The sequence below is a fragment of the Impatiens glandulifera genome, chromosome 7, assembly GCF_907164915.1.
Source record: "Impatiens glandulifera chromosome 7, dImpGla2.1, whole genome shotgun sequence".
Lineage (NCBI taxonomy): Eukaryota > Viridiplantae > Streptophyta > Magnoliopsida > Ericales > Balsaminaceae > Impatiens > Impatiens glandulifera.
The window spans coordinates 45,666,498-45,682,004 of NC_061868.1; the positions used below are offsets into that span (position 1 = coordinate 45,666,498).

The 15,507-nt window shown below is 34.8% G+C and overlaps 1 protein-coding gene across 2 annotated transcripts; it reads right to left on the reverse strand.

Annotated features, from left to right (window-relative positions):
- Positions 1 to 127: 127 nt before the first annotated feature.
- Positions 128 to 15,296, reverse strand: LOC124910414 (exocyst complex component SEC5A). Of its 2 annotated transcripts, none has more exons than XM_047451051.1 (21): positions 14,713 to 15,296; positions 13,093 to 13,241; positions 12,517 to 12,602; positions 11,764 to 11,958; positions 11,469 to 11,596; positions 11,223 to 11,381; positions 8,713 to 8,817; positions 7,989 to 8,063; positions 7,591 to 7,728; positions 7,317 to 7,499; positions 4,969 to 5,109; positions 3,945 to 4,071; positions 3,659 to 3,869; positions 2,763 to 2,878; positions 2,460 to 2,688; positions 1,515 to 1,602; positions 1,261 to 1,338; positions 1,108 to 1,164; positions 891 to 1,040; positions 595 to 813; positions 128 to 513 (listed from the first exon to the last, which is right to left on the reverse strand). In XM_047451051.1, the coding sequence occupies exons 1-21, from the start codon at positions 15,139 to 15,141 to the stop codon at positions 295 to 297; spliced, it is 3,282 nt and encodes a 1,093-aa protein (XP_047307007.1). In that variant the 5' UTR covers positions 15,142 to 15,296; the 3' UTR covers positions 128 to 294. The 2 variants fall into 2 exon arrangements, with proteins under 2 accessions (XP_047307007.1, XP_047307006.1); XM_047451050.1 differs by having other exon boundaries at positions 1,515 to 1,608.
- Positions 15,297 to 15,507: the final 211 nt, after the last annotated feature.

Below are 15,507 nucleotides of genomic sequence, written 5' to 3' on the forward strand. Positions count from 1 at the left end.
GTTCAACCCCAAAATCACACCCTAGTAAGCTTCCAAAGATAATGTAAAATAGAGAGAAGAACCAAACAAAACAATTCCTCATCACATCAGCCGAACAACTAAACCTTGCACGCGAACAAGCCCGGAATAGAAAAACTGCACATATTTTTGTTCATGACAAAATAATAGTAGCGAGTGAATTACAAAGATACAACAGTAAAAAAGATAAGAAAACCCGCAATAAGGAAACAAAATGAATAGGGTTGGTCTTTCAGTGGATAGTGGGTCGGTGGTGGTGGGTGTATCTATCTATATCTATCTACGTCTTTGTCGGGGAGATCCAACAGACTGAGATTGAGAGGCTCTGTAATTTCTGCTCGGAGAATCCATACCCCCTCTGAAAGAGGCATAAGCAGCTTTGGCCGATTCTGGAACTGAATCTAAAGGAATTGACTCCACAAAACATGCCGTGTTAATTCTTGTTCTCTCCAGTTCTGCTTGCAGCAACTCCGTACTGAACTGCTGCGCAAGTGCCTAACAATAAAAACAATAATAAATCATTCATTCATTCATTCTGTCCTTAAGGGTTTTGGTTCTGTTCAGTTTAGTTCTTACAATGAGGTCATCGGGTGAAACGCTCATTCCTTGTTGTCTGTCATCTGAAAGTGCATCCTCATTCCCACGATTTTGTCGTCTGTTATTATGGCTTGGTGTCTCTATTTGCTCCGAAAGACTCTCTGTCGCTTTCTCCAACAGTACCCCTTGCAATGACTTAAGAGACTCTCTTGCATCGGATGAGAAATACGGATTCAATATCGTCTCAAAATATTCCAGCTGCCAAAACATAATAAATTATGACCCTCCTCCTTCATCCATCAAAATACTTATTATAGGACCAACATTTATATTACCTCCAACATCAGTTGACAGAAACCATTAGCATCCACTGTCTTCAGGTCTTGGCTTCTGTTTTCATTGAAAATACTAAGAAATGTATCAATTAACCCCTCTACAAGGATACCCAAAGTCTTGTCTAGCAGTGGTTTACAACCAGCAAAAACCTGCACCAAACAACTTCCATATTATCTATTCAAACTTGCTTCCCATAAACTTCAAATTACAAAGTACCTCAGCATGGACTGCTACAAGTGTATGCAGTAACTCCACAGCTGCGTCTCGGACACCCTGACAAAGTATCATAATCATCATTCATTCATTCGTTCATTTTTCCAACTCAGTCAATGCAACTTTATAAGAAACTAACGATATTTATTAACTCACTTTGACTGCGGGTGCACCTCCCCATTGAACTCCTGAATCCAATAAATAATTTGTGGCAGCTGTCCTAATCATATTTGCCTAACAAAACCCCAAAACCAATCATTTTTAAGACCCTCACAGCTATGATATGCTGCAGTAGGCAGCTAAACCATAAAATTAATATAAGAGGTGAATATTCATGTTAACATTTTTCTGCTCCCATATAAAAAAAGGTTATATATACATCTTAGTATTTGACTGTAATCCATACATACCTTAGCATATGTGTACTGTTCAAGGACTTTCTCTTCAAGCCCAGAGAAGGACATGATCAGATCCCGCAGATCACCGTCCTCGTCATCTCTTTCCCTAACATAACAAAAGACATGACATAGACAGTTAGAATGAGTACTCTTGAATAATATAGAGATGACAATCCTCATGTAAAGGTAGAACTTAGAAGGGTTTCCTTTTCAGAGTAGCGATCTTCCCAACTTGCCTTCTAGGAAATTGTCTGTTTTCCACGACATAACAGAAGGAAGAGTATGCCCCTCATATAGATGTGAGTACTAATGCAAACATAAATGCATGTCTTTGAGAGTGTAAGAGATTAAGCATATAAAAGCAAGAGAGGTAATAGAAGGTAAAAGAAATTCTAGGGAGCATGTTCGAGGCCTGGTTTGATGTGGGTAATAACCCACTATCCAATCGACGATCTACTCATCCATCACATCATTTAAACCATCAACCAAAATACCACCCTCTATTTTAAAAAAAATATTATTATTATTTCATTACACAAAATATGGTACATTGACTATTTTTCTTGAACTTAATTAGCTTGTCTGGTGCGTATTAGATGCAAAATCACTCCAGAGAAATTTAAAAAAAATGTTAATAACCCCTAATGTCTTTTTACACAAATAACCTGCATCAAACGAGCTTATTTGGAAATAACCATTTGGTTATTCAAATAACCCTAAATCAACCAAGGACCCATACTCACAAATGAGGTATATGAATGATTATTAACTCTCATGTTGCCAACTGAACAACAGTAACAGTAACATGAACAACAAATAACATGTTTTAGAATCATAAAATATGGAAAATAAAAACGTCTCAAGAATAAAAATTCAGTTGATAAGCAGCAAAATAAACATACAGTTGATTTAAATATGTGGCTAGCCGCGAAAGAAAAGCTAACGTGAATTATTTACCTAAAATTCAGCCATATGCGTCTGAACTTGTTACATAATTCACGAGAAAGTTCATCTTTGCAATAACCGATGTTGCTCAATACCATTAAAAGCTGTTGATGGGGATCGGTAATGCTCCCAGGGAGAGGTTCATATATTTTTTCATCTTTATCATAGGAATATCCATTTTGCAGATGCTCTTCGTTAGATCTACCTTGAGCGATTTCGCATCCAATACGCTCCAGACAAGCTAATTGAAGAAAGGGAGTCAATGTACCAGTTTTGGGTAATACGAAATAGTAGTAGTTAAAAGTATTTCCCTACCAGCAAAATCAAGCAAACAGTTAAAAAAGGCAAGTCTAATAGATTCTTGAATTTCTTGAAGTTGCACAAACATATCTTCTGATTTTGCAGCATCACTCTTTAAAGACTGAACCAACCTGCAAAGTAAGAACATGAGAAAATTACAGACCTATCAATGGTTATATAAAGCATTCATCGAAACATTTAGGGTTAGAAATCTAGAAGGCTTTCTTAAAGCATTGGCCAAAATACAACCCCAAGACAAAATTAGCAATAAGATAACAATAAGGTTAAGGCTAGACCCTGGCACCTTGCAATGGGTATTGTTTTCCATCTCCAGGTAAACTCCCAACAATAGAATGACAAATGGATAAGAAAAAAAGTTTGACGAAACTATACGGTCCTGTAGTAGTGATTAAACAACTATATATTCATTGGTTAAACTCCATGTCCTCGGTAAGACAGTTCCTATGTTAAATTAGAGAACTCTTTAAAAAGAATTCTAACATATTGTACACATAATTCAAGATGACATTTTTTCTTTTTAAAATGGTGTATCTTCCCTTCAATGTCCCAAAATAATGTAACCAAGTTGTTTAAGCATCAACACCTCTCCCTCCGGAAATCATATCAGACCACCTAATTTCCAAAGTAACCCTCATATTTACAGGTTTTCACAAAATACCCCAACAAAGTCAGATTTACCATTCATTTTCGTGTGCATTAATGAATATACCATCTGGCTATATACAACAATGATTACTTTAGGAGAAATATTAGACCTTCTACTATTACTCTTCTAAGGTGACATTCGAATTTCCAGTAACCACAATCTCGAGGAGAAATATAATGTATTGAAAAGAGCTCAAAAGGACCAAATATCCAAAATATAAATAGTGTGTGGTTCAGCAGCTCACATATTGATCTGATCCATTGAGGAGTCCATAAGAGAACGAAATGCAAGAGGTAATGAGGAAATTGTGTATGGGGACTTGCTCCTCTCCAGGATAGATACAGGGATCCATGATTCTTCTTTAGTTATCTCTTCAGTTGAAGATCGCATCCAAGAACAAAGCCTCAGTATGTAAATTTTTGTGATCTCAAACTGAAGTGTCCGTAAAGCTGAAACTGTTCACAGCAAAAGAGAAAATCACAAAGCCAGCAGATTAGAAAAACAAACATTCTCCAGGAAAAAGGAAATACCAGCCAATGGAGGAGACGATTCTTTGGCTTCAAAAGCTTGGCATGCTTTAGATATTTCTTGTATTGCATCACTCATGTATGGGCGAAGCACATGTGATTCCTCAAGATCACGAAATGTGCTATGGACCTACAAAAAGTAGGAGCACATCTTAAAGCATGCTGCCTTCTCCTAAAGAGTTGTGGAAGAACAATATAAAGAGACAATAATACAAGATGGAGGCATAATAGAGTCATCAAAGAATGTAAAGAAGGGTCATTATAGAAATAGTCTTTTACTCATAAAACGTAACAATCAAGTAACTTTCATTATGTTTCGATCACACATCCAAATAGTTTAGGGGGAAAAGAAGAGTAAAGGAAAAAACCTTGCCAGTACTTTTTCCTTTTTCAGTTGGGTTGCGTTTGATAAAATTGAAAATTAAGTATTGAATGTTGAATACTCAATTCTAAGTAGTTATGTCTGAAAAATAAATGTTGAATAAACCAAATGAAAATATCTAAATTTGAAGTACTTGTATGTAAGTTAATTAGATAAAATGTGGAACAATTTCGGAAAAATACCTATAATGATGTAATTTCGTTTTTATCTTGTTTTTCCTTTCCTTTCTTTAATTGCGACTTGTAATTTGAAAGCTTTTAGCGTTCATCTTTTTCGTTCTCAATGAAAAGTTGACCCCTTTTAAAAAAAATAAGGTTGTCTATTGGATGCTCTTACTAGATTACCAAGTAAAATCATTCCTAATTTTCTAGTTCAGTTTTTTTAGCTTAATTTGAGTTGAATCTAAATAATTAAGTGATTTAAAATAACAATTTTCAAATGAACTTAATTCAAATAGGCACTTAATCATTTAGACTAAGTTATCATATGAACATAAAAATAGGGACTTAATCATTTAAATTAGTGATAACTGATAAGTTGTGGTATCCCTCCATTAAAGTCAAAATCACAAGTTTGATCCCCAAATAGGAAAAACTACCACATCTATTTACTAGTAATTTTTCTCTAAAAAATATGATTAGTTACCTTAGATTCATAGGCAGATATGGTATTGCGTATCATTCCAGCAACTTCATCAAGAGAATGACTGGAGTACTTGCTGTCTCCAACCTTGTCTTCACTTCTATTTACAATATTCACATTTGAATCAGAAGAGACTTGGGACGACTGCACAACAAAAGCAAGACCATATTAAGTTTCAACCTGAAATACAAAAACCAAGGATGATAAGTGTGACAAAAGTAAGTACTCAAAACAGAACCAGGCATAAAAGCAACTTGTTTCTAGTAAAATGATACAAGGGGAAATGATATTAGGTTATGATAAGTGACAGTTATTAATATAGTAGTATAAATAGAACATTAGTTGTTAAGAGTAGTTATGAAATGATTTAGTTGAATTTTTGTTAGAATATATTGAAGAAGACTTGCAAATTACACAATTGAAGTACTTCCAATGATATGCCTGCAAACTTATTTAGTCATGGTGAACAATCTGAACAATTTCTAAAATAGAATTGGTAAGATTAACATTTAGACAATAAATTGTTATGAATGTGTTTCTAGGCTTTATATGCCCTAACCAACAGCCGAGATGACACATAATCAAGGACTCACATCAATAAACCAGGAATCCGGCCTTAGCCTCATCTGTCTATCTCAAGAAAACATACCAAAGAAGCATCTAAAGAATACAAGTTCAGTCAATAGGGATATAAAGTACATATGGTAGGGAATTAACTGCCCAATAACTACCATTAGCTATACATTATTACAACATTGATTAACAAAATTACAGTTCTCTAGTCTCTCATCTCCAATTCTTGATTCTCTTTCGAGTCTCTCTTTGGTTTTCTAAATCTATCCCTCATCTCCCAAGTTGAAGCAAAAATATTCGCAGATGTTGCACTTGGAAGAAGATTCTATTGTTAATAGATTGGTGAGCTAGACAATACTCGATGGCTACTCGAGGAAAGATGGATCAAGACATTTTTGTGCTGAAAACAGCAAAGAATGAAGACTGCAAGACAAGTATCGAGAAAAGTGGTGAAAAAAGAATACATAATCTACGACTACAAGGATTGGGCACTAATTGAGATGATGGAGGCTCAACATCAACTTTGACACCAAACAGAACGTCATCGAGTTACTTTCATATCATCAGGGTGATCATAATCTATAATCTCACATTTATGTAACACAATTACTTAATCTAACCAATTTGGTGTGATAAATCCTCCCTAGTTATATATGTAGCAAGCCGCTTGATCACCACACCCATTCTGGAAATGATAGCACAAACCTAATCTACATGTTCAATGCGCCCAACAAGGAAGCTCACCTTAGTGACACATGCTAAACTCTTGGAAATAATGAGCAAATCCAAGGAACCACTTTAAATTTTAATACCATTTGTGGAGTCCTTAACCTAGGCCCATAACACACGTGAATAGTATAGGCTATAAACGCATGAGGCAAAGCAACTGGCCACTAATACTATAGTCTAAGCCTAACAGATACACAAGAAGGTGGTCATAACTCATATTATACACTGATAAGTGATAAATCATTTAACAATCACTTAATAAGTGGAACTGCAGCTCCCAAGGAAGAAAATTTGGTCAATGTAGTTGGAGGTCTGAGGTGGTTATTTATATATGTTGAACAACATTATTGATTGTTTGTGCGAACTTCATTTCCTTTCAATGCATATGAATAAAAGATTTACCCAAATATGCGCTTCTCCAACCTCTATTCGATATTTCTTATTCGCTTGAAATTTTTAAGAATGACTCTAATATTTGCTTGAATAGTTGAGCAAAACTTTCTCTCCTATTCATATTACATAGAAATTTTGAAAACTCAATATGTATGGCTACCATAGGCTTAGATAGATCAAACTTAAGCAAATAAGCACTTTGACCATCAACAACGGCACATGATGCAATTCTAGACACCATGCACCTGCAAAACTAGTGTTCCTTTCTCCATTTCTCCCAAAAGTAATAATTACCTTGAATTAATATGATGAAATAATCCCCAGCAATCACCAAGAGCAAGAAATGGATGTTATGAATAAGAGTAACTTTTATTTATTAAGTACCAGAAAAATTAACATGAGAAGGATGCAAGCAGGTAACTTTTATAGCATATGCTAACCCAGAGATTGCATTTTCTACTATCCAAAATATTCTACAATAAACTATGGAAAAAATTGGTTTAGTGGTTGAAGATCCAATTCCAAATGGGAGATCAAGAGTTACAAAACTGCCTATAGAATTAAAGATGTGAACTCAAGATTGATTTGTTTCGTATCAGGAAGAAAAAAAAATCCTACTTGCCTAATAAGGGTGTGGACAATAAGAGCAAAGATACCTTAGCAAACTTTCCACTGAATACGGAGAGAGCAACTTTCCAAAAGACTGGCACATGATAGATAAGTACAGAAGTTAACCTGCGGATGTACTTTCCTTTAAGAGAATCTACCACCTCACCAGTCAGGTCAATTTGTTGCAAGTCAGACACCTCGGTAGAAGAAAGAGAATAATCTGAATCTGCCTGATAATGTATTATTTCATGGAAAGCATCAAATAGTATTCACGTATCTAATGTTATACAATAACATGGATAACCTGGCAACTACACTTACATTCTGGCTTAAGTCTTGCTGAATTTGCCTCCACTTTGCATCCAATAAAGCTTTCTCACGAATCTCATTCTGTAACATTTCTAACCTAGCTTCATGGTCTAAGGTGCACTTCTCAAGCAAGCCACGAATTCTTTGATTCTGTTAATAGATTAACTGAAGTCAGTCATGAAGTTGCTGTGCATATGAAAAAAGTCAGCATGCCATATCAAAGTCCATATTTTCTCCTAATAAATGAACACAAAGACTTGTCCAAAGAGAAACAAAAAATGAAGTGAAATTTCTCTATTGAAAATGGAATCTACTGAAATCCTCAAAGATCAACAAATAAATACCCGTTGAGAAGAAGCATCATTAATTGTCTCAAAACACACTACATTAGATTTAAACTTTTTCCTCACCTGTATACTTAAATAATGCCACACGGGATCTGACTCTGGTTCAAGTTCCAGAAGAAGTCTCACGATGTTTTCAAGCTGCATTGAGCAAATAAAAGGGATTGCCAATGGTCAGCAGTTTCTAAACAGAAAAGAAGTATACAATAGACAACTACATTTTTTAGATGCATAGGGGCATCATGATGAGATGTATCAAAGAGCTAACATCAGATATTATCAATTGAAATTAGCTTCAAATGTGAAAGATTACATACACAACTAAATTCTATGTTTTCAAAATTTCAAATTTTCTCGTGAATTAACAAAAGTGGATATCAAAGTACTAACTGAGATAACAGAAACTGGATAAGAATAACTGAGATGTAATTACGTTAACAAAATTTAATCCAGTATGTCTAAAGGCAAACCATCAAAGAACGATTTGAATTTCAAATCCACAAATTTGATTGTACATTATATACCACTTGCTGGAAAGCACATCAAGTACAAAAAGGAACCAACATACTTCGACTCGTCATAAAGGAACCTTAATGCATAAAAATATAGTAGCTAACTATACAAGGGTCCTGCTCACTACACTAAGGACATCCTTTGAAGGAACTAGCATAAACTTGCCTCTTCTTTATTAAAGGCTTTTACAAATGAAAATATAATAAGAAAACATAGAAATGTGATTAACACAAGCCTTAGACTATATATTATGCAATTTTAAAATGTATATACATACATTTGCCAACTCAATTTGTGGATCCTCCATAGACTTGTAAAGCATTCCTTTAAAATCATGCATTACACCTTCAACCTCCTCGATAACACGCTTAAGTATACCAACCTGAAAGAAAATGGCAAGACAAATATGATTTTTAAGAATAGTAACAAAAACATTCAATTACTTGAAAACGGTACAACACAGCAAGAAGATATAGTTGCAGATGCCATAAATAGTAAGTTATTCACTAATAAACTCCATGCCAAGAGTCACTACTCATTTAACATAAATAACAATCTATTGCGCATAAGGAGACCAAGACAATCAGTTAGGGGTAACACTAAATTGTTAAAGTTTCACATGATCAACAGTTATTAAAATCGACCAATATAATGTTTAAACCTACAAATTGCAAAATTAACAAATGAAAACATTAACTTGGAAATCCAATGCATGGTAAAGGATACAAAGATTGAGTTACAGAGTATCTTCTGTTAGTCAATTGAATTCTATCATCTTCAACCTTTGCACTTTCAATATAATTTCAAATTCCCTAAGTGGGTCTGTTGGCTCCACCTGTTATTGTCTTCAACTGAACTCCTTTTTCGTAATTCCTATGATGCAATTGGTGCTTAGCCATGAAAACAAATCCAGTTACATAGTCTTCTATGGATCCCATGACGACTAGATCAACAAATTAATTCTTCAAGAGATGCCCCAATTGAGATTCCCTAAAAGTATTGGGTACTTATTCGGTTCATTTGGAAACTCTGATCACCTGAATTGGGTACGGATCCGGATGGGATCTTGTTTGGAAACTAAGTGTTTCTACAGATTGTCTAGGATCCTGCTTTTATATGAGATCACTAAGTGCACTCTCTCTGACTCTCTATTTGGAACTTAAGTGTGTATTCATCTTTTTTTAGTGTTTTATACTATTAGCCCGTTAGTATATGAAATCCCCAAACAAATTATTATTTTAATAATAAATTAAATAGAATATGTTTACATTATACAAATACTTAAATTTTATAACTTCTCATTTTTTATTTTGCATCCCCTAGGTTTGATATTTAATGATACTAATTATTGTAATTGTATACCCTTAAACTAATAAACTTGAATTATTTAATTATATTTATACCACTGAAGTTGTAGTTGTGGTGACGTAGACAACAAGCACATTGACAACAAATTCCGTTTGTTTAGAGAATTTAAATGTACACAACAACTAATATTATTTATTTATAATTTAAAATCAATAGCAGCCTAAACATTAGAGGAGATATGAAACAAATTAGCATAAGTTCTATAAATCCTCACTCAAGGTAGTTAGACTTGTGTCCAAATAAGGCCAGATCTTGTAAAGAAACTAAAAATATAGTATCCAAGTCTACATTGAAAAGATATTAATGATAGATTCCATATAAGTATCAAGCACAAAGTTTATCATATGAAAACAAAAGGTCAATACTAACAGAAAGAGTAATGGATTCTCATGACAAGTTGATAATCCATGTGTAAAGTAAATGAAACACATGGATGATGATATTGACCAATTAAATACTCACTCTTGAAAAGTGAAAGGAGTTATCATGAAAAATCATTAACAAGATCAAGAGGCATGGTCCAAAAGTATCTATAGCAGTGAAACAACTGAACTATACATCAGATTTCCTTCAAATGAAAAGGTAATATTTAAAATGATTACTTCCTCAAAGTTCATGTTCCTTTGGGTTCTAAAGATATATAAATAACAAGTTTAGCCTAAAAACAGACAAATAAATACACATGTAGCCGAAGGTAGTGATGGTATAAGAAAAACACTCAAATATCTTAATGGGATCATTCCTTGATATTTTCTACTTCTTTCATTAAGGCACACCTAAATATCTAGAATTAGGATAACACGCCAACATTATCCACTTTTGGGTAATATTTAAAATGATTACTTCCTCAAAGTTCATGTCCCTTTGGGTTCGAAAGATATATAAATAACAAGTTTAGCCTAAAAACAGACAAATAAATAGACATGTAGCCAAAGGTAGTGATGGTATAAGAAAAACACTCAAATATCTTAATGGGATCCTTCCTTGATATTATCTACTTCTTGCTTTAAGGCACACCTAAATATCTAGAATTTGGGATAACACCCCAACATTATCCAGTTTTGGATGAAGTGTGGGAGCAAATCCTCATGATAAAACCAGTAGACCAACAACTTTATCATGATAGGTCAAAGCAGATTATAGACATTTATCTCTTTAATGAATCCCCATTCCTAAATTTCTCAACACATTAACCATGAAAGAGAATAAGGCATACTAATAGCTAATTAGTGGTGTGAACCACCTAAAATTATATAACAACTTATTCATGTTATCTAGAGACGAACAGAGTAACTAGCAGAAGCACATCAATAACCATATCGCCAAAAAGACAAATAAACGCTACATGATTCAAGAAGTAATGATTTCATCCAACAGAAATAAAGAGAGAGAGAGAGAGAACTATTGGCATGTTCATACATGTGATGGCAACACAATTGATTTTGCTTTTCTATACTCCCTTACTGCCAGATCATACTCGCCCTTGCTGATGCTCCCACGAATAGCACTCGGTAAGTTGAACAGTGTCCGGAACCTCTGAAGCATTCCTTGAACAGATCTGATCTTCTCAGCTTGAGCCTAATTTATTTATCCATAAATTATAATCTGGAAAAATAATTAATAAGACTTATCTTACCAACTGATAGGAAACTACACCCTACCTACCTGTCTTTCAAATAGCGGACCAAGTGCTCGGTTGGCCTGAGTACTGACTCCTTGTATACAATCAAACAAGTGATTAGTTCCAGAACCTTCTGGATCTTCTTCAATCCTTTTCAATTTTGACTCAATATCTGGAAATCAACAAAGAAATATTTACCAGCTAAGATCAGTATAAAGTTAAGGTCGTGTAAAAGAATAGTGTTGAAATAAAAATACACAGCTTGCCAAGCAAAAAGCAACCCAACCATAAGTAAATAGACAAGATAGAGCTAAGCATGCATAAAGTATGGAAACTCACCATCAATAGTGGTTTTGCAAGAAACGAAGCAATCGAAGTTTTCTTTGACTAATTGTTTTTTCTGCTGAGTACGCCCTTTAAGATCGGTTTTTAGAGCGAGAGCACCAGCCTCCATGTCAGCAGCCGGTGAATCATGGTGTATTCGAGATAGAAAAAACTTGGGATCGAAATTCTCAGAGAAATACATCAATTTCTCTGCAAACTCATATACTCCATTGTCAGTAAAAAGAAATAATACCTAAATTTAACAGCATTAGGCATGTTGATACAGAAATCAGCTGGCAATGATCCCAAAACCCAGCAACCAGTGTCATATATTTTACACTAAATGCAAATTCACAAATATACACCATGCAGTGACACAAACAAGTGTCTCTGTAGAATATCAGTAAATATGTACAAATATGTAGTGGTAGAGTTAGTGGGGTTAGGTGTAACTTGTAAGTAGTGGTAACCACCACATTCTTATTATTTTCTGTATATTGATGCATCATGTAAAGGCCCAAATTCATTCAATAGAATGTCCTAAAAAATCTCTAACTCTCTGATCATTAAAACTCACAGTTTCTAAACCCATAAAGCATCCTTATGCAATGTGACAGTAATTAGGAAAAAAGATTGTGGACTATTCAAATTAAGTCTATGATGCAAATTCAGTAGATTATTTGACCCTTCTACCAGGTACTTTTAATATTAATAGGAATCTTCAGAGATGGAAGTTGCAATCAAGGAAAATTCAGGTTTAAAGCTTACCTCGCATGTTAGAATCTAGGTAGTCCTTTGATGGAGAACTATGAGAATACTCCGTAATCAACCTTAATGTCTTATTATCTATTATCCTGCAACAAATATAACTTGCTTTTAGAATAGACAATAAAGAGATGCATCTTTAGAGACGACATATAACTGTCATCAAAGGGCTTAAACAAGCCTCAGAGCCCACACACATTTATTGAGATGCAAAGTTTCAAAACTACAAGGCATGACCAAATCCTGAACTGAGGAAGTTGATGGGGTATATGGCTCAGACGCTGAGAACTAGCAAACCTCTAAGGGTTTTGGTCTTGATCATGAAGAGAATCTTATTCCTCTGACCATATATATATAGACTAGCTCGTGCCAAATACATTTATCATGTGGTTATTGTGTGCATGATCTATGCGCTATTATTACATGTACCCGGTGATTTACCTTAGGTGTACACTGACTGTATTGGATGAGGAACCCAATGTTGCAAGGAAACTCAAATTAACCAGGTTCATCTTATCACTATAGAAATAAACAGCATCCCTATGATATTGGCTACAGAATAAGATTATACTAGCATACCCAAGTCCTAGTGGATCTATGCATTCCATGCCACGGGGAAATGATTGTAGAGTGGTAAGCTTTGCAACCACTGCTGCAGGCTTCTTCTCAATCGTCTCAATCACTGGAATAGTTCTTGACTCGCGCATCTCACGAACCCTACGAGCAAGCTGCCATAACACAAAATATTTAATATTTCATCCAAATTAGGACTTCAATTATGATTAGAAATGGCTCAAGATTGAAAAAAAAAAGTTCAATTCTATCCTACACTCATCTAGTTCTCGTGTAATTATTAACCAGCATGTGATTGATATTAACATGAACCAGGCGTTCAATTCTATCCTACACTAATGTTATGAATGTTATATGGTAAATTTGTGAATTTTTAGGAAAGCCTAGTTAAATCTAAAACATTCAGCAATAAATGAATCAAACTCTGCACTTTTTTCCCATAGATGCATCCGTTTTTCACCACAAATCGTGAAATTGAGATTAAAACCCTCTATTTGACCTCAACTCAGCTACATGATTAAAAATAAAATAATAGACCTGCATGATATGAATTGTATCCTTCTACCCATAGATAGCACCTACTTTTTGTTGGTTTCATAGCCCACATAGATAAGGAGCATGACACTTCCTTGCCTCAATTAGACACTCAAACACTACAGCTCTCCCCTCCTTCAAGAACACTAGTCATAATCAACCATGGAATTCTTGAAATCCAAATGTTGTAAAGTTTATGGCTCAGTTAACTAAAGGATGATTATGAAAAATCCATCTAATTTGATATGATTAGCCAACACTATCCAGTTGGTTTGGGATGTTTAGGAGGAGTGTCACATATCACGTTTCTGAAGTCCATCTCATCTACATGATAAAAAAAGGGGTTGGCAAGATAATCTTGCAATCAGGAAACCTAGAAGAGGCTGATTGGTATTTGTTAATTCCACATTTTGGTTAATTGCCAGCTACATTGTGTCCTGGTAGTTGATCAGTTACAACAACCTTTTCAGGTTTGATTTCTTAGTTTGGAGAACTTCTCTTACTAAGGGTTGATGAATCAGAGCTGCTTTCCTAAGTCTTAAAAGTGAACCTATGTATCATGCATTTTCTTCATTGGTCTTCTGAATCAAGCTTTGAAACTGGGCAAAGGATTTTTTTTGTTGTTGTTGAACTAGGTTTATCTTAGTGGTGTTCGGAAAATAATTAACTTCTTGAATGATCAGAATAATGTCTAGATGACAAATTACTAGAGAAAAGGGGTATAGAATAAAATATGGAATGTGACATTTTTTACATTAAACTTGATTGAGCATTGAACATCCCATTGAATTGTAAGTCATAGTAAAGATGATATATTTTCCAACTCGGGCTCATGGAAGAGTTTCAGATGTTACTTAGTGTGAAGTCAAAATTCAGTTCTTAGCTCATCAGCACACCTATTTTATATCTCATTCAAGAACACTAAAATTCAAAACACTTGGTTCAAAATTGTAAAATGGATACAGGTGTTCACTTGAAGCACACATTCTCTACAACCAATTGAGTCAAGATGAGAGTTTTCAATTACATAGAGATATCATAAAATATCGATATCCAAAAGCACAAGAAAATGCAAACAGTATTGATACATACCTCAGCCTCATCAACTCTCTTCCAAGCATCAGGCTCCCCACCATCCCACCCATCATCCTCCTTCCCTTTTTTTCCAACAGGCCCTTTTTTGGACTCATATTTGTTATTATTTGGCATTTCCTCATCGCCGGAGGAAATACTCAGCATTTCAACCTCGGAATCATCGTCATCGTCCATCGACTTAGTCTGCGCACGGTTGTGCTGCGACTGTTTCTGAGGAGCGGCCTTCGGCATCTGGTTGGCTGTAGGTTTCAGATTAGCCGGAGGAAGCCTTTGATTGTGGATCGGCGGCGGATTCTTGACGAAATTGGCTACAGGTCGAGAAGGTTTTGAGTATTGATTTGGGTAATTTAGATCCCGTTGTGCTTGGTCCTTTAGCGCGATCTGAAGAAGTTCGTCCTCGTCAATTTCCTCGCTGTCACTTGACATGTCCTGAATTTAATGCTGATAGATATACATACAGAAGCTGTACGTAATTTCGGAACGAAATTAGTTTGACTGTTCCATCTATTTCACCCTAAGAAATCGGATCTAACGCGCCACAGAGAGGGACGATGATGATTACTTCCAACTCATTATACAAGATCAGGAAATTGAAAGGACCCCGATAGATGATGAAAGAGCTACAATCCTCTGTTGTCGGTCACATTTCTTTACTGTTACATCGGATAAGGCTTGTTTGGTTTACCTTAATTCATATTTCAATAACCTATCCAAATAATTGAGTTTTAATGTACAATTCATTTAATTATTTATTGATGATATAACTGATTTTTATTTTTTATTTTTTTTTGT